Source organism: Centrocercus urophasianus, unplaced genomic scaffold (genome assembly GCF_019232065.1).
Source record: "Centrocercus urophasianus isolate 14NV4802_14NV808 unplaced genomic scaffold, USGS_Curo_1.0 seq_1271, whole genome shotgun sequence".
Classification (NCBI taxonomy): Eukaryota; Metazoa; Chordata; class Aves; order Galliformes; family Phasianidae; genus Centrocercus; species Centrocercus urophasianus.
This window is the reverse complement of record NW_024884444.1, coordinates 36443-55430: the sequence shown is the minus strand read 5'-3', so window position 1 is coordinate 55430 and position 18988 is coordinate 36443. Positions and strand designations below refer to the sequence as shown.

Below are 18988 nucleotides of genomic sequence, written 5' to 3'. Positions count from 1 at the left end.
AATTTCATCTCATCCCCAATCCCAACCCCATTCCAGCCCCCAATCCCACTGAAGCCCAAATCCTGACCCCATTTCAACCCTGACCCCATCCCAGCCCCAGTACTACTCCTTTCCATCCCTGACCCCATCCCATCCCTGATCCCAACCCCTTTTCATCCCTGACTCCATCTCAACATCATCCATCTCAACATCCATCTCCATCATTTCATCCCAGCTCCAATCTCAACCCCATCTCCAAATCTGACCCCATCCCAGCCCCTATCCGACTCCATCGCAGTCCCAATCCCATCCCCAATTCCATCTCAGCCCCAATCCCAACCCCCAATCCCACTGAAGCCCAAATCCTGACCCTATCTCAACTCTGACCCCATCCCAGCCCCAATCTTGCCCCTTTCCATCCCGCCACCATTTCCGATCCCAATCCTCACCCAGCGCAGCCCCCATCCCCAATCCCAACACCATCCCAGCTGCACGCAGCCCCCTCCCCAGCCCTACCCTCAGCCCTCACCCCACAGGTGAGCACCGTGACACCGACCGCTGCTGCCGTGACCATGACCACTGCCAGCACGTCATCCACCCCTTCACCTCCCGCTACGGTTACCGCAACCTGCGCTGGCACACCATCAGCCACTGCGACTGCGACCGCCGGTGAGCAGCCCTGACCCCCATAGTTGAGATTGGGGAGGGATGGCAGCGGGGTTCTCCCCCTCCTGACCCTCCTTTGGGTGCAGGCTGAAGGAGTGCCTGCAGCAGGTGAACGACACGGCGTCGCGCGTGGTGGGACAGGCGTTCTTCAACGTCATCCAGGTGCCGTGCTTCGAGTTTGCCTACAAGGAGGAGTGCGTGCAGCCGTACCTCTACGTGTGGTGAGTGACACCCCCTGGTTTGGGATCTGCTGTTGCTGTCTCTGACCCGCGCTGTCTCGCTGTCCCCAGGTGCAGGGCGTACAACACGGTGGCCGTGGCGGTGCCCAAGGAGCCGGTGCTGTATGAGTTTGGTGGGGAGCTCATCGACAGGGCGGCGTGGCCTGGGGGGGAACCCCTGGATCCCCCAGCTGTGAAAGTGAGGAAAAGGATGAAGGAGAAGAGGAAGAAGGGGAAAAGTTTGAAGAAGAGCCCTTCTGGAATTGGGGAGCTGAGCCACGCCGCATCCATCCCCCCCATTGCCCCCAGCTCAGGGGGACAGGGCAGCAGGAAGAGGAGGAGGAAGGAGAGGAACAGAAAGAAGAGGCTGAAGAGCAATACTGAGGCAGCCTGAGCCCCACGCTCACCCTGTGGGGGCCCTGGTTGTGTTGATGAATAAAGTGGGTAATGAGCAGCCACTGCAGTGCTTGGGGGTCTGCGGGGCGAGAGCCACGGCGGGGCCAGAGAGGGGGGATATGGGGCAGTGGTGCCCATCTGACACATGGGTCTGGTCCTGGTGTATGACAGCAAGGAAGAACCCAAGGTCTGCAGAGCCGTGTGAGGAAGAGATACGTGGGCTCCAGCTGCACCTCATCGCTCACACTGGCTCTGGTTGTGGCTCTGAGGCTGGCAGTCACAGCAGTGCACAGGGCTGAGCCGTTCCCCTTCCTGCCCCATCAGGGATGCTGTGAGCACAGCACAGATGCAGGATGCACAGACAGGCCGGATGCAGGCAGTTTCCCAAAAGTAGAACTTTTTAATTGGGAAAACTAAAAACAAAGAGGGCCGGAAAGGAGCCGACAGCACTTAGTCAGCACCCCCCCCGCCCCTCCTCAGTATGGCTCCGGTAAAGAGCTGCTCCCAGTCAGAATCCTGCCATCGAATTTCATGAAATAAAAAAGAAAGAAAGAAAATAGCGGGAGGTTATAGCAGGGCTGCCCCCCACCCAGGCAGGCAGAGGCCCCATCCCACCCTTGCGAGGCTGCAGATCGCGATGTCAGCCCCGGAACGGGAGCGCATGGCTCAGTGTCTGCTTTGTCCCCTGTGCTGCTGCCATTCTTCAGGAGCATTTACATGCAAAAAGCCCTTTGTTGAAGCGGGGCTGCGGTTCTTGCTCATTTCCTAGCGAAGAGGAGGCGAACCGGGAGCCCAGGGAGAAACAAAGGCTCTGCTTCCATAGAAAACCCTCACTAACAAAAGAGGAAAGGAGAAAAGTGTGCAGCAAAGAAAACTTTCCAGTTCAGAACCATCTCTCCATTGCACTGCAGCTGCTCCTGCTGGGACCGCAGCTCCGTGCTCCCAGCCCAGGGGTCCCTCGCAGGCAGTGAGAGCTGTGAGCTCAGGCAGTGCCCACTATGTGGGTGCGACGTCTGGACGTATCTGTTTTGATCAGCTTCACACAAATCAGCTTCTCTGCAGAAGTTTCAATCTCCAAGCACCGAAGGAAGGAGGAGCAGTGACTTTCACCGCCTTCCACGGCAAATCCGTCGCTAAGAGAGGGCAGGCACCGCAGGGCAGACAAAACCTCTCAACCAGCGTAGAAACACAGTTTATTCACCCCTTGTGGTTACAGTTGGGCAGGAGGAAGTCGATATGGAGGAGGGTGCCATGCACTCTCAGCTGCTTTGGGTGCTCTCCACCATAGGAGCTCTTGCAGTGTTTCGGCCCATGCGTCTGTCCTGTGCTAAGCTGCTGCTGCCCGGGGTTTTGCTTTGCAGTCTGATTAAAAAAAACAAAACAAAACAACAGAAAACCCCACAAAAACAAAACAAACTAAATAAATATTGTTCCAAAAGAAGCCAGAGGAGAGCAAGCCTTTGGTACAACAGCTGCGTTTCTCTCTGGCGTGAGCCCTAAGCCCCAGAGCTGCCGTGCCCTGGCTGCAGGGTGGCACAGACTTTGCAGAGCCTGCTACGTGCGAGATCACGGAGCAAACAGCAACAGAAACCCTTTGAGAACTCTGGTTCACTTGTCACAACCCCAGTGACTTTGCTTCACGCTCCCTGGGTGAGGAGAGGAGACGGTCGGGGCATGGGAGAGTCCAAATAGGACAGGCTCACTCCAGGCCAGCGGTGTGCAGATCCTGCTGGGTTTGCTTCCTCGTGGTCGCAGTGACAGCACTGCTGTGCGCACAGAAGGACAGATTCGCTCCACCCAAGTGGTGAGCCAGGAGCTGGGACACAGAGGCCGCTGCAGCTGTCCTTTCCTATGAAATATTTATATATATATAGTATACATATTTAGACCAGCTCTGCCAAGTCTGTTCGTTCACTCAGGTGCACATCACCACGAGTCGTTTCCCACCATCTCACGATGTATAAAACAGGAGTTACGTGGCTGAGGGAAGGGAGGCCGTGTTCAACTTTTGCTCTCCCTTCCCCTTCCTAGAGAAGGGAACGGAGGGTCGGGGTCAGGTCCAGCACGGCCTATCGGTCCATCTCATCCAGCAGCGGCGTGGCGTCCCCGGCGATGGACATGGGTGTGCTCTCAATCATGGGGCTGGGAGACGGGCGAGGAGTCAACCTCTGCTTCTGTTTCCTCCGCTCAGCCTCCTTCTCCTGGAGCCACTGCTCGGCCATCTTCCCCCAGTCGATGGCAGCGTGACTGTTGGTCCTGTAATGACACGGGCAGGAGGTGAGATGTGCCACGGGCAAGAAAAACTGGGGCAGCTTTCCCTGCCCTCCCTCCCCGCTGCCCCACGGGGGAGAACTCATGGGGTTCAGTGCTACCATGAAAGCAACCGACACAGACATGCAATCAACTCCTCCACTCACTTTGGCTGCTGCCTCTGTCTGGAACTGGACGAGGGCTGCGACTGTGCCTGGGACTGTGTGGACTGCGGTGTGGTGTTGGCCTGGAGCTGGTACTGGGGCGTTGTGATCGGCTGGCTGGGGGTGGTGTAGGAGTAACTGGGGGTCATCAGAGGGGTGGCCACCGGTTGCTGCGCTGGAGTTGTGAAGACCTGCAGGGAGCAGATATTGTTAGGAGACAGAGGAAAACTGCTGGGCTGTGAGGCAGAGATCTGGCACGCTCCCCACTGCTCTGCTTGCTGCTGCATGTCCTTGCTGTGCTCTCCTAGGCCTGCTGGAGCCCCTCATCTGAGCAAGGAGAGGTTTGCAATGATCACAGCCCAAGGAACGAGGGGCTGCAGGGCAGAACGAGGAGCACCCTGCTAAGCACAGGACATTTCTGGGTCCTGTTGTTCCCCCTAGAGTCTCCAGTCATAAACCAGCCAGCCTTCCCCACTGGGTATGAGGGGAGACATTGAAACCAAGCAAAGGCGAGGACCAGAAGAAAGACAGGCGCAGGAGATACTTGGGAAAGCTTGCACAAACAGCATATCTGAGTGGGCATGAAAAACAGGCACATTTGCCTTGATTTTCTGCCACAGTGGGCTGCAGAAAAGACAGCTCCCTCCCAGTCCCAACCGGCTGGCTCACTGTTTGCCCAACAGAGCACTCAGTCTCTTTGCCTCATGTTGTTCACCTTCAGATCCCTTCAGATCCCCTTAATACACTGGGTTATCCACAGTCCCTGTCTACCCTCAGCTCAACACTTCTGCCAAACTCCATGAAAGCCTCCCAAGGTGGTCCAAAAGAGGATCACTCCTCCATGCAAGCCTTGTCTTGCAGCACCTCTCTGTTAGATCTCTCTGCTGGCAGGGTGTGTTTCCTGTACCCAGGCACCTCCGTGCAGCTGCATTTTGCCTCAGGGTCAGCTGGGGAGCTGGCAATGCGTGCTGGTGGAGGTAGGCACCAGCATGCATGAGGAAAGGCTTCAGCACGAGCTGAAACTGTTCACCTTCATCTCACTCAATGCAAAGCCTGTGGGTGTTCAGTCAGGCTGAGGTGCTCGCCTGCCGGTGCGGCTCAGAGATTAGCACGCTGAGCTGAAAAGCCCTGCAAACTCAGCACATAACTTCACAGCTAATCTCTTTCCTCTGGCAGCTCACGCTGTTGAAAGAGGGCCACAATCACAGAAAGCTGTGTGCCTGCACCGCTGGATCCCCTCTCTCTACCCTGCCACATTCCTCAGGAGCCAGACCCATCTGCTGTTTGCCTCAACTCCCTTCAGAGGCTTAAAAAGTGCACCTACGTGGTACGCGCTGCTGCCACCTCCACTGCCTCCGTAGCCATACTGACTGGATGCCCACTGTGCAGGGGTGGCATTTGGGTTCTGCCCCTGCCCTGTCACAGCAGCAATGGCACTGAACATCTGGGAAGTCATGTTCTGGGGTAGAGCGTTCACTGCACGGGTCAGGTCTGCAAGAAAGGCCGTTATGTTAGACAGAGAGAGCCTGGAGAAGGACCCTGTGCCCCAATTCCAAGCCAGAAAAGGCCCACACTGACCTGCCAGGTTAATGTTAGCTGGAGTAGCATTAATGGAGGCTGGAGTCCTGGTCCGACTGCTACTGCTGGGAGTAATACCTGTACAAAACATGAGACAAAAGAGATGGATTCATTTTCCCCAAAGAAAAGCCATTGGCTTAAACTAAAGATTAAAAAAAAAAAAGTGGAAACATTTGTTCTGGCAAGATCCTGCCTTACCAGGGCATGGTGTGGGCAGGATTGTATGGTGGGGAAGGCTAAGGGAGAGGAAAAGGCCAAATCCAGCCTTTGCTGCATGACCCACTCAGCCGAAAGATCAACTGTCAGGTGAGCTCTTCACAGCTCCACGGAAGACAAAAAGCTGAGTACTGCTTTGAAACAGCTGAGACACTCAGATTTTGGGGTGCTCACCTGGAACAGGGTCCTGATAATGATCCTTAAACCATCGGAAGAGTCCATTCACTGTAGGGAAGACCTGGCCCCGGTAGCGGAATCCTTCTGGTGTCACTGTCACATACTCTATCCTGCGAGGAGCAGAGAATGCAAGAGAGTACAGGAGATCACAGGCTGCTTCAGAGCCCCACCAGCTTCCAGCACCCTCAAACTAACAGGCCACAGTCAGAACAGGCAGGGCCTACAAACTCAGGTGATGGCTGGACTGAAAATGAACAGGCAGACCTAACCAAGATGTTCTCATCCCACTCTCAGAGCTCCAAAACACCTTGCCTTTCCTTGAAGGAAATCTACCAGTCACTGCTCACACTCTACCTAGTGACACCCCTTGCACAGAGCAGTACTGTTTGTGGCAGCCAGCTGGTTAGAAATGTAGGAGTCTCCTGGGTGGGATTGACTACTAGACATGGATCCTGTCAGGAGGACACACTTTGGATAAAGGGAGGCCTGACTTAGGAGGGATACTGACAGAACTAGAAGGAAAATCAGGGGTGTGGTGCTGGCAGCAATCCAGCTGCTGGGCTTATCTCTCCTTTACCTTGGTTTGCCTCGAGGCTGATAACCCAAGAGGAATTTGCCAGGTAGATCTTTACAAGCACTAATAAAGTAGGGAATAAACGTTGGCTTCTCTTTCTTGGTCTTTATCAGCAGCTCTTCCAGCTTCTAAATCGAGAGAGAGAAAGAGAAAAAACGAGATGCTCAAGGAGAGCCTACGTCTTCAGCAACACATAGGACCTGCAGCTGCCTCCCTCCACGCTGCTGTCAAGCCCTTTTTCTCCCCAGCTCTGACAAGGGCCTCCAAGTGCACTGTTTCTGTGCAGGGTTCTGAATGCCTGCACCACAGCAGGGAGGACTTGCCCAGATACGTTACTAATTCAGAACACAGATCTGCAGAGCAATGTTCCTCTGCCACAATTCTGCCACCACTGGAAGGTGTCTCTCAGAGAGTAATAGAAGGGAAGGAGCTAGAGAGGAACAGAACTCAACTCCTTCTGTCTTTCTGAGAAGATACACAAATGCCACCAGGTCACAGAAAGCCAATGCTCTCCTTCCAGTGATACCTGCTGGCAGGGCTGTGGCACAGTGTTGTAGCACACCACACTCCCACTGCAGGAACCCATCCTGACTCCACTGCTCCCACACAGAGACAGAGCCCCCGAGACCTACAGCTGGAAAGTGGCTGTCAATCCCAAGGTGACAACAAGATCAGACCTCAGTCCAGCAGCTCATGTTAGACTAGTGTTTAAAATCTTGTCCTCAGGCAAAGAAACTTCTATCACGCTTCTCAATCTTCCACACAGGCTGGGACAGGCTCACCTTCTTGTCTCCACCGTTGCAATCCTGGTAGTATTTGTGATTCAACAGGTCTCTGGCAAAAGAAGCCATTGGCTGGACATAGCGAGCAACAATTTCATCCAAGTCTTCAAACTCCTTTGAACAAACACATTTAAGGAGGTATTGAGGGCGTGTGAGGAGGAACCCTGCTTGTAGTACAGAGCTATCAGTAAAATATTTTGCTCAGCAAGGCTGGATACTTTGAGTGTAAAGAGCTGAGAATTGTCTAAGAATAAGAGTGACTTCCAGCAACAGGCTGAAAGCAGCTGCGAGGACAGGAAGTTGTGCTGAGCTGCCCCTGACAAACAGCTACTTTTCCTTTCCCACCACGTCCTTCCCAAGTGAGTTCTGCAGTGCTCTCACCTCTGTGTTAATCCACAGCGTAGAGCCCAGGCTGAAGGCATTCTCCTTGCCCTCTTCTCGAACATCCACGTGCTGGTAAATGCCATCATTCACCTTCCAGGTGACAGTGAGGTGGTTCTCCCCTTTGCTGCTTGGCCGAATAATCACATCCCCTTGGTCCATGGTCTCCATCATCTTCTCAGCTTGCTTGAAGCTGATGTTGTGGAATGATGGGTGAGCAATTACTCTCTTGATGTACGCTGGGGGACAAAGGATTTGCTTTATTGCAGGCAGACATCTTACTGTGCTTCTTCTCTTGAAGCACTCTGGGAAGGCTGGTGTTACAGGGGTGGGAAAAAAAAAATGACAAACTCACTTGTCCGCTGCTGCTTTCTCTTCATGTCTTCCTCCTGTTTGTGATCTGCTGCCTCAGTATCAAAGTCATAGTAGGTGTCTTTAGGCAGTTTCCACTCGTTGTTCTTATCCATCAGGTCTGAGGTCCTGCAGGTCAGATCTGCGCTGAACTTCTCGATGTCGATCTTCATAATCCTGCAGTGAACAGTCATTCCCACCTGCAGGGGAGATGCAGTGCAGTGGATCAGCAGGTAGGCTGACACGCCAGGCACCCTGCACCACAGAGCAGCCCATGCAGGTTATGAGTTACTGCACACACTTCAGACTGATTTTTACCACTTTTAAAGGCGACTGCTCCATACCAATGAAAATGACCCTGTTATGACTCAAACTGAAAAAGAGATTAAAGGAATTGTTTTTTTGCTGGCAGCTCTCCAGCATGCTTACTATCTGTGCTCTATACACACTGAAAACTGCTCCACTTGCTATGTTAGCTATGTTTAACAATGGAACAGCAGATCTGGTTCACGATGCACAGGAAAGCAGTGAAGTTTGTTCAGAAACAGACTGGAAGACACCCAAATGACTTCCCTACTTAAATAGGAAATGGAAAATCCTACCACAAAAACTGCAATGTCTTAATCCAGTTAACCGTGCTGAAATTAACAACAGCTCTTTAAAGAGCTGCTGAGAAACTTCTGCTTACAGCATTATCCATCACCTGTACAGACTGCCAGGAGATCCCAGGAGACAGAAAAGATGTTGAAATTGAGGTTTGACACGGGATGAAAATAGGAGATTCTGCTTCTTTCAGAACCCCAGACCCTGTCCTGACCAAGGTTTGTACCTCTGATGATCCTGACAAATAAACTGCAGAAGTAAAAGCTACAAGAGTGGGAAGCAGACCCTCACATACCTAACAGCAGCTCTGTGAACTCTTTAAAAAGCCAGGAACAAAGGACAGCTCTGCATTAGAATGCCTTCTGGTCTCCCAAACCCAGACTTTAGCCAGACTGTAATAAATCCTCATGCAGTACAACATATTAACTGATTAACACGGTTCCCACCAGCTGCCAAGAGAGATTTGCACTGTGGGCACTAATCAGAACCTGAACATGCTGCTGATTTGAAGTCCTTCAATGAAAATAAGGTTTGAAAATCCATTTAGGGAACAGTGTTATTAACCAAACTCTGAATTGCTGTTGGCTCCATGCTCTTCCAGTTCTTGCTGGATATGTGAAAATCCACCCTTTCCATACCTTCACCCTTTCTTCAGGCCGTTTGACCACCTTATCACTTAGAAATTTTGTTGGGATGAAGCCAGCAACACCATTATCCAGACGTGTCTTCACTCCAATGGCCTGACCTGGGCAGGACCCACTGTCAAAGTGATTCCAAACCTGGAGCAAAGCAAACAAAAATCGTTCAGCATGAAAATAAAACGAAGCAGGCAGCTCACACCGGAACAAGTCTAAAAGCTGGGGCAGCAAAGTGATGCACCCAGCACAGATGCACAGGAGGGCATGAGGCTTCAAAATGAAAGCTGCCCAGTAACACAGCCTTCCTACTTCAATTCTGCTCAGCTTATAGGGCTTTGCAACTGGGAAGGACAGAACATTTTTAGACCCTTAATAAAAGCCTGCAGCTAGGGCTGGTTTCTAATTAACACAGTAGGACTTTAAAGTCACCAATTACCAAAGCTGGAATTTAGCAGTGTTCAGGAGAGGCCTGAAGTACAGCTACAGTAAGCAGCAGGGAGTCCAGAAAAGTTCTTAAAATTGAAAGGGTGGCAAAACAAACTTCCGTGCTCTATGTCACAGGCAGCTTTATGTATTTGCAAAGAAGCAGTCAGCTTATCACCAAGACCATTTCACTGCTAGTCTAGTTCACCAAAATTCACAGTGCAGCCCTAAGGAACCTGTCAAATCCACATTGAAACAATTAGTCAAAACCAGAACACTTTACATTTGTCATCCAAGGTCAGGCCCAGGTTGAGGGCCTATGGCACTGCAGATGCAATTTTGGCTCTGATATCTTGTTTTCCAAGAGCCTTTGCCAACTGCATCCCTACCAAATGTTCAAGTCTGGTAGAAGACTCCCAAAAAAGGCCAGCACGAGAAGCAATCCCACCTCACTGAGCTCTGGGAAGTTATCCTGCTGACAGAAAGGACACTGCCAAAGACCAGTTTCGTCGTTCCGTATTGCCTGGTCGTAGCTTTCTCCTTGTGGCCGCCTGTGTGCTATCCCAGTCACGTTGCAGATGATCATTTTACCTGCAGTGTGATGGGAGAGGAAAAGGAGAGAATGAAGAACTGAAAGCCAAGTGCAGAGCCAGATACCTGTCTTGATCTAAGTACATGAAGGTGTTAAGATACTTCCCAGGTACTTGAAAAGCTGCTTTGTACATGAGTCACATCAGCATTATCCCAATGCCACCCTTACCAACCACCTCTTGTTCCACATCTACATATCTGAAGTAAACTTAGGATGACAGTAAGCTCTCTCTTTCTCTGAGTGAACAGAGACATACCAATATAAAAAGTCTCTGGAGTCTCTTTGGTCAGCATATTGAAGACCTCTTCTGTATTTGGAGAACGGTATGGGGTCCTGAGGTCCTTGTACCTGCAGCTTAGCTCAGCTCGAATGTCATATAGAGTTATGTGCTTGTCACCATAGCCCTGTGTAGGATTCAAAGGTTGAAAAGCCATGACTCGCCAGAAGGACGTGAATAGGGAACGTGCTATGAATTATGAAAGAATTCAATGAACTTATCAAACACCAACATTAAAAAAGTTAACAGACTAATTCCCATCTGCCCCCTCCCCCCATCCCAACTACTCTCCCCATCAGCATCGACTACACAGCGCTGTCAGACACAGAATGCTTGTTAAAGCTATTTATACATTTTACAACAGTAGCAGCCAAGTGCTCAGCTCCTAAAATGGACAAAGGTCACCCATTCCAAAACCTAAGAAACTGAGGTGGACAACACAGCTGCCCCTCTGTTTCTCAGCACCAGGAGCCACCCTCTGTACCTGTCTTTCCAGCTCTTCAGCAAAGGCATCGAGATCCAGGTCCTTCAGTCGTTCAGGGTTTTCTAAGATCTCCTCTAAAGCTCCTGCAGGATTTGCATCCTCAGCTGACTCATCATATTCTAAGGCATCTACTGCCATTTTTCTTGCCCACTCATAGGTTTCGGGATGGACCCTGGAGCCATCTAGGACTTCAATGTAGGAATCAGTACTGAAATAAAACCAAAGCCACGTTCAGATAAGGACTCAGCAAGTTCCACAGCCAACTCCTTCAGCTCAGTAACAAATTATGCTACTGACCACCGCTGCTGGCTGTGTGGGTGCTCCACCATCACTGACCCCAAAGCAAACTGCTATTTTAGACAGGACACAGTTAATTTTTCATTACTCAATCAGCAGGATCTAAAGCAATATAGGACAAATTCCAGTCTGCAGCTTTTGCACTGCAGGGCTTGTTGGACTTTCCAGATGTGCTACTGCTTTTCTCCAAACACACACACCTCTTGTTCAGTTACCAGAAACATCATGCTCCACAAATTTACCAGCTTCCTCTTAAACTGGTGGGAAAGTTGCTGATTTAGACCTCAGCTTTGAAAGCACTGTTAGGACTGCTCAGAAACCAAAAGTACACAGAATCACAGAATCACCCGGGTTGGAAGGGACCTCAAGGATCATGTAGTTCCAACCCCCCTGCCTAGCAGGGCCACCAAACACACACATTCACATCAGGTTGCCCAGGACCCCGTCCAACCTGGCCTTGAACACGTCCAAGGACGGGGCATCCACAACCTCCCTGGGCAGCCCGTTCCAGGGCCTAACCACTCTCCTTGTATAGAACTTCCCCCTAACATCCAACCTAAATCTTCCCTCCTTCAACTTCGATCCATTTCCCCTAGTCCTGCTGTTGTCAGCCCTTTTGAAGAGTTTACTCCCCTCCTGGCTGTAGGTTCCCTTCAGGTATTGATAGGCTGCAATGAGGTCACCCCGCAGCCTTCTCTTCTCCAGGCCGAACAAGCCCAACTCCCTCAGCCTGTCCTCATAGGGGAGGTGCTCCAGCCCCCTGATCATCTTAGTCGCCCTCCTCTGGACCCTTTCCAAAATCTCAATGTCTTTCTTGTACTGAGGGCTCCACACCTGGACACAGTACTCCAGATGGGGCCTCACAAGAGCCGAGTAGAGAGGGACAATCACCTCCCTGTCCCTGCTGACCACCCCTCTCCTGATGGAGCCCAGGATCCCATTTGCCTTTTGAGCTGCCAGAGCACACTGCTGGCTCATGTTAAGACACATAGGTTTCCAGTGCACATGCATGAGCACTATGGAAAGTTAGGGAACAACTGTTTTTAGTTCAGTTCCTCTTGACCACAAAGGGTCTTTCACACCATGACAAGCTATATAATTAAAGGTTAAGGCTCACATTGCTGGACAGGTTTAGCTGCCCTTAGGAATCAGATTAACCACCAGCAATACCTGAATTTGGCCAGTGATCAGAGGAGCCACACAGAAACTCCTGGAAACGTGGACTCCACACTCCAAGACTGTTACAGCCTGTCACTCTCTGATAACCCCACGCTCTGTTGTCAGGCACTGAATGCAACCCAATACCCACCTATCGCCCAGCGATGCTGTGTCAATTTTGATGAAGCCTGCACAGTTGATAAACACCTTGGGTCCCATGTGACACATCGTAACCAGCTGGGTCCTGTTCTCCAGACGTGTGTTGTTTTGTTTCAAGATCTGGAACAAGAAGGAGCAGCGTAAACTTTCTGATTCAAACCCAAGGGGTTCCCAGGAAAAGCAGAGGACTTGCACTGTACAGTACAGCATTCCAATCATCCGACATAGCCATGCCTATCACAAATCATTAACTACTGCACCCTGCCTGTGTCTCAGTGTCGTATGAAAGGATGACTCCACATGGAACAGCTCCAGCTCTCAGGAAAAGTGCTGGCTTTTTGCCTTCTGTTTTCTACAGTAGGAAGGCATCCGGATGCTCTAACAGTGTGTCAGTTCCTAGGAGCTCAGGAGCAGAGTAGTACTGAGATCTGCTGAGTTGCGTGGGCCTGTGAAGGACGTAAGTCTGTGCACAGCTTCAGGGTTAGGAGCAGTGAGATAACACACATGAAAACATGTTGACAGAGCTGTCAGCTGCACCTGGCACAAACAACCCTGACTCAGCTTGTAACAGCACTGCCATCAGGCCAACCTGCACGCTATTAGGGATGCACTGTTTATGTAGGCAGTGAAAGAAGCTTCCTTACCTTTAGCAGATGAGTGCCTTTGCGTGGTCCCAGGCCACACACATACTGCAGCAAAGCCTGGCTGTGAGGGTGAGCAATTGCCCGATTGACATCCACTCCCACCTCATTCACACGGTTTATGAATTCACAGTAGAGGGCGTTCAGCAGGTCCTCCTTCACCACATGCTCCTGACAGAAGGGAGAGAGAGGTGTTAGCTTCACAAGGGGATGTGTGCAACGCTCTGCCATGAGCAAGCTGGACCAAATGCAGTAGAATGGCTCTCTGGTGCTGTACTGCACCTCAGAGTTACTCTCTGAGAAGAACCTAAAGGCAGGGGCAGATGAGCTAAAGGCAGGAAAAAAAAAAACAGGTGCTGTGTAGCCTGAACATGGCCCAGAACAGACAGAATTTGCACCAGTTCAACTTGGAATTCTTCTCCTTGAAAGCAAAAAAGCCCAGGCTTTTCAAGCAACTTTGTTTTCCAGAGATGGAACCCTCCTTCCAAGAGATCCCATAATGAAAGTTTACCTGCAGAGGATGGAGTTTCAGGCACAGAATATCCTCATCAGAGCTGCAGACCTGAGCAAACTCTACGAGAGGGTCCTGAATGCGACGAGCGAGGGAAACGGCTTGGCGTAACAAAGGTGGGTAATCCCGGAACTCATTCTGCAAGAGGCCAGAAAATCACATTTTGTGGTATGCCAACCTAAGACACATCAGACTGCAAAAGGGAGACACTTATTGCTCGTGCAGAGAGCTGAGATCAAAGGCCTCCCAGGAAGCCTGCTTGAAGTAAGAACAAAATGAGGCCATCTACTCAGCTGAAAAAGATTTTCAGACCACACCAACATCTACTTTGTGCATCTGCTAGTGTGGCTTTTCTTTGGAGAAGCCTAAACAAGATGTTCTGCCTTGACTTAAGGATCAGCATGTCACCTTCTAAATGGATCATGCGAGGCAAGTATGACAGAAGGCTGGGTCAGTATAGTAAACAGAAGCTGAGACAGCCCAAATGAGCCAAAGGCTAAGGAGTGGCTAAAGTAACAGAAGGTTCACCTCAGATTTCTTGCTGTTCATGTAGAGGATGGCCAGTTCATTATCTACCAGCTCTACTCCAATTGAGGACAGCTGCTGCCCCTGATCCAGTTCATGAACAATCCTCTTTACATCCTCCATCAGCATCTGAGCATCCCTAGGGAGAAATGACCAAAGGTATTGAAGGGAGAACGCAAAGCTGGGTCCTCAAACCACTGAAGGAAATAACACCAATCAAAGGTTTATGACACATCACTGACAAAACAGATTCCTTAAAGCAAAAACAACAAAATCACAGGTCAACCAGAAATAGAACAGCAGAGAGCAAGTCTCCTAGCACAGGTCAGGTCAGTTTGGAGAGAAAATCATCCACAGCGAGGATTCATGATAGATCTTGCATCACCACAGTGTTATAGCCACCACCCTTCTCTGCTGGAAGTAGCATTAACAAGCCTAGCTGTTGGTAGACAGCTCTTTGCTTCCAGAAGAAAGTAGGTAATTTTCTGGTTTACTTAAAGCTGCGTTCCATGTTAGCTTTCCACCTGAGGCAGGAGAGACCCAGTATGCTAAGAATCCAGTAAGGATGCCCAATGCCATTTACTACCTGCTCAAAACCTGGGGAGAGGTGCCATCAGTCCTACCCTCCTCCCACTAACTGTCCAAGCACTGCAATATAGAGAAGAATAAGGAAAACACTGCAGAGAGACTTGGAAGTGGAAGGAAGACAACAATCTGTTATCTGACCTGTTCTCGCCTGCAATTGTGACCACGTGAGGCTTCTTGTTCAAAAGGAATTTTTTCAAGGTTTCAATATCCTGTGCCTAGAAAGAGAAGTGAGACAGGTCAGGGTAGATAAGCTACAGGGCTTCTGTACTGAATCAGCTACCAGTTTTTGCTTCCTATTTCACAGGGAAAATCTTCCCACTCTGCTACCTTGAACTGGAATCTAGTTGGAAGCAACCTCTCCTCTCTAGAATGACTGCAGTGGGGAAAAAGGTCAAGATTCTTGCACATAAGAGTGACAAAGCCTATACTGACTTCAGACTGACTATTCCTAGCAGCCCACAGTACATCACTCGGTACCAGGAGCAACCTGTGGGCGTTGGTCTCAAGATAATAGCTGCGTTGAGGCTCACCTTCTTTTCCCTCTCCTCCTCACGCCAAGCATTCCTTCTCTTCGTGAAATGTGGCAGTCGGAGGAAGTCTGTAACCTCACCCTCTCCATTAACGAGGGCACAAAACACAGGGTGGTCCCTGAAACACAGAGATCACTCACACATGGAGGACTGCTAAAGCCGAACATGTGTCTTGAGCCAATTCCATTCCTCTTACCTGGCTGAGGAAAATGCAATGCCTAGCACCCGAATTCCTTTCCCTTGGTTTTCATCCATGAAATCATCATCTTCCTCCACTTGTTGATCAGGACGGTATGAAGCTACTTTCAGCCAGTTGTACAGCTTGCGGCTGCAAGCCTAGCAAGAAGGGAGGAAAGAGAGGAGTGAGAAAAGTGCAGGAGCTTTGGCACAGCCCTACTCCAGAGTGAAGGTCAGGGACTGCTCAAGGCAGAATGACAGTATACTCTGTCAGAATCACGACTAGGTCTCTAGAATCACAAAGTCCATCTTCTCTCCTTCTGAAGCATCTGCTTTTTCTCTTTAATGTTACAAGAGAACCTGACTCAGATCACATCACCATCCATCTTTCCCACGTGCCTCTATATGGGCTGCCAGCAGCTGTCTTCAGCACGCTGCAGGACTGTTAGCATCTATAAACTTAGCTCTGTCTCACACGCATCTGTACCCCATCTCACCTTGAGGACATACTCCTTGGCCTCCACCAACAGCTTGTTCTTCAGCTCTTTAGCCATCTGCACATAGAGGAACTGGTTGAGGGATCGCTCAATGGCCATGGTACGCTGCCGATTCCATTCCTGCACCTGGTGGCTGAACTCATCCCGATAATAGAACTGTTTGATTTCCTCAAAGTATGTCTGGTCACTACCATAACTAAAAAAAAAAAAAACAAAAGAAAAAACCAAGAGGAGGAGAAACATATAATCATGACATCCAGGAACAGTTTGGGATCAGAAGAGCTTCGACAGCACACCAGCACTGGTTGAATAAGCTCTGCCAAGCCATGACCACTGAGAACTCACCCCTCCACTCCTTTCATGTCTATGCTGATGTCTATAGTCAGCAGTGCCTCCTCCTCTGCCAGGCTCATTTTCAGGAACTGGTCGTCTCGCAGCTCCTTCACAGGCTTGTTCTTCAAGTATTTGAAGGAATAGGCATAGTGGGCTTCATCAATATCCTGGGATAGAGAAAAGGCTATCAGCATGCATACAGGCATCCACAAAGACAGACCCTACTGTACACTGTAGTAGACAATGTTTTTTATTCAATACTCCCTCACTCCTATCCACGCCTGCCAGTTTCCATTTCCTCCCCCAGCAGGACACAGTGAAATTCATTCCCAGTCCCCCAAAAAAACAAAGACTGTTCTAACAACTGAAGGCAGCATTTCAACAGCAGGAATCAGGTCTGATGAAATGCTGAGACTGAAAATGCAGCTTGCTGCTGAGCTTGCCTCTGCAACAGCCCAGCTCACATGCTGCTTCACTCCGAGTTGCCACTGACATGGGAGAAGTTTTTAGACACAAAACAAGCATTTGTACATTATATAGATCCCTCCCCAAGCTGACTCACAGAGTCAGAGCTCCTTTCCTTACCTTCTTCCCCTTTTTGGTTGGTGAAATGTTGATTTTAGCTCTTTCTTGGAAAGTCTGTCTCAGAACCTGCCTGACCAAAGGCTCCCTGGCTATCTGCAATGCTACCATGTACCGTGCTCCTTCCAGAACAGCTTCTGGGCTTGGGAATTGACTAAAAGCAAAAAAAGAAAAAAGGCAACACAGTCTTGGGATGTGAGAACACAACCAGATCCTTTCCCCTGCCCCCTACAAGACCTCAGTGAGGATCCCCACACACTGACCTACACACGTAGTCCTTGGCCAGCTCCAGGGGCTCTGCAGGGAACTGCTCTGTCTCGTGACGTTGGTAACTGTCTCGGAGATTCTCTCCAAACTGCTCAGGTGTCAGACCAAACTTTTTAGCCAGGCCATCTAAGGGAAAAGAATTCAAATATAAAATCACACAAATGATGAGCTTCCACATAAGCTACAATACCCCTCTCAACCATCAGCCCTCCTCCTACAGGTAAGCCACACAACCTGGAAGTGCAGGCTAGGCCACAGCACACACACTGCAAGCTCAGAGTGACAGAGCAGAGCTCTTACCCAGCCCAGCTGTTTGACAGATGGTGTACATATCCCGACGAGAAGCCTGCTTCAGCTCAGGCCCTTTCTGCTCATCATCTTCTGCATCCTCCCCTTCACCTATGGGAAGCACATGTTTAGCAAGGCATCCAGTCACATCCAGTCACCTGCAGTACATCAGCAGCACATTCAAGGGGACAAACACAAATTACATTGTGCACCACTGTTCCTGAATCACATGAGAACATGAAAACTCAGAGCAGCCTTAAAGTCATTTATAATACCCTGGTCATGAAGGAGGATACTCAGTTCCTTGGAAAAATAACAATCCTGTATGGCAAAACCTAAACATTTCTAGAGATGCCTGGAAGACCTGGCACTAAGCTAAGACAGAAGAGAGCAGCAGATCTGTGCACACACCCAGGCTGTTCAACAAACTTTCTTACTACTATTTTGAACCAGGATTTTGAACCAGCCCAGGTCTATGAAACTTCTCAAGCTTAAGTACAAACCTTCTTCCTCTTCACCATCTTCTCGGATACGCTTTTGTTTCTTTCGAGCAGCCTTTGCAGCATTCTGCATCTTGGGGATGTCTCGCCCATAGTACAGCAGGAAGTGATTATACACATCTTTCAGCTCATCCATGGACTGCACATCCTTCAGCCTAGAATGTGCAAAGCCAGCATGTTACACCCTGCTTTCAGCTGAGCTGTGTTTAGAGTGCTCAAGGAACCTGCTCCGGTACAGGTCAGGCAAATGGAGCACTTGGGTCCTCTTGTGAAAGAGTTTTAAACATTTCTTATTACTGGTTTTGTAGTGAGTTTAAAGGCCATAATCTGCTCTCTGGCCTGCAGTGCAATATGCACCTTAAGTTACATTGGAATGAATACAGAAAAAGTCACGACACCATACCTCTCCATATCAGTAGTATCAAGAGCCCTTATTCCATCAGCCAAAGGCTTGTCTGGGTCAGCAGAGATCTGCTCATACTGGTAGGCCTGCATCTTCTCAAACAGACGTGTCAGGTTTTGCTTGCGGATCTTCAGCTGGGTCCACTAACACCAAAACAGAAATTTCCATTGAAATGCAATGTAGCTGCATGCTACATCTGCCTTCACTCTTCCCAGCAAGGAGCTCCTGAAGAGGCACTCTCAGAATCCCAGATTGTCATGTAAAAATAATTATCAACATCTTCACCCCCAGCCATGCTCAGCTGTGATAAATCTGTGGCAGGTTTTGTTTCACATCACACTAACAGAAAAGAAAGATTTGAATCTACCTAATAGGAGAAAAGGAATGGGTACTCCTTACACTATACAAAGTCACTATATAAAAGTATCAGTCTAGGTAGGAAGATAAGGTAAATACCAGTGGGATAATAAGCACTGAAAACGCTCCTCACCTTCTCATCCCACTGCCACACACTCCAGAGGTCATTGATGTGCAGCTCTGGTTCCACGTACTCCTTTCTGTAGAAGGCGATGAATGGCACCTAGGTCAGAAATGAGACTCATCAACACCAAGTGAAAGGAGACCAAATCCAGAGATTGCTGCTGTTCATTTAGGAGAACAAACTGATGGGGCAGCAGTGTGGGAGATGTGCTGAATCATGACACAGCTCCTCCGACTGTTCCATTAAGTAATACATCACATACCCCAAAGAGATACTGTGAAATCGAGCAACGCCTCTCATAT

General features: G+C 49.7%; 1 protein-coding gene across 1 annotated transcript in view; it reads right to left on the bottom strand.

Annotated features, from left to right (window-relative positions):
• Nucleotides 1-2435: 2435 nt before the first annotated feature.
• The window catches only part of SUPT6H (SPT6 homolog, histone chaperone and transcription elongation factor), a 26509-nt gene continuing 9956 nt past the window's right edge, over nt 2436-18988 (bottom strand). The window contains exons 10-37 of the mRNA XM_042811302.1: nt 18696-18785; nt 18206-18348; nt 17806-17957; nt 17315-17413; nt 17011-17140; nt 16751-16901; nt 16178-16332; nt 15833-16028; nt 15355-15494; nt 15159-15276; nt 14767-14843; nt 14044-14179; nt 13516-13653; nt 13008-13175; nt 12356-12483; nt 10750-10957; nt 10245-10392; nt 9845-9987; nt 8974-9114; nt 7737-7932; nt 7382-7620; nt 7001-7114; nt 6222-6346; nt 5642-5754; nt 5252-5329; nt 4998-5164; nt 3677-3864; nt 2436-3515 (exon numbers count right to left, since the gene is read on the bottom strand). Coding sequence (XP_042667236.1) covers nt 3329-3515; nt 3677-3864; nt 4998-5164; nt 5252-5329; nt 5642-5754; nt 6222-6346; nt 7001-7114; nt 7382-7620; nt 7737-7932; nt 8974-9114; nt 9845-9987; nt 10245-10392; nt 10750-10957; nt 12356-12483; nt 13008-13175; nt 13516-13653; nt 14044-14179; nt 14767-14843; nt 15159-15276; nt 15355-15494; nt 15833-16028; nt 16178-16332; nt 16751-16901; nt 17011-17140; nt 17315-17413; nt 17806-17957; nt 18206-18348; nt 18696-18785 — 4068 coding nt within the window. The 3' untranslated portion in view covers nt 2436-3328. The remainder of the gene's footprint in view (nt 3516-3676; nt 3865-4997; nt 5165-5251; nt 5330-5641; nt 5755-6221; nt 6347-7000; nt 7115-7381; nt 7621-7736; nt 7933-8973; nt 9115-9844; nt 9988-10244; nt 10393-10749; nt 10958-12355; nt 12484-13007; nt 13176-13515; nt 13654-14043; nt 14180-14766; nt 14844-15158; nt 15277-15354; nt 15495-15832; nt 16029-16177; nt 16333-16750; nt 16902-17010; nt 17141-17314; nt 17414-17805; nt 17958-18205; nt 18349-18695; nt 18786-18988) is intronic.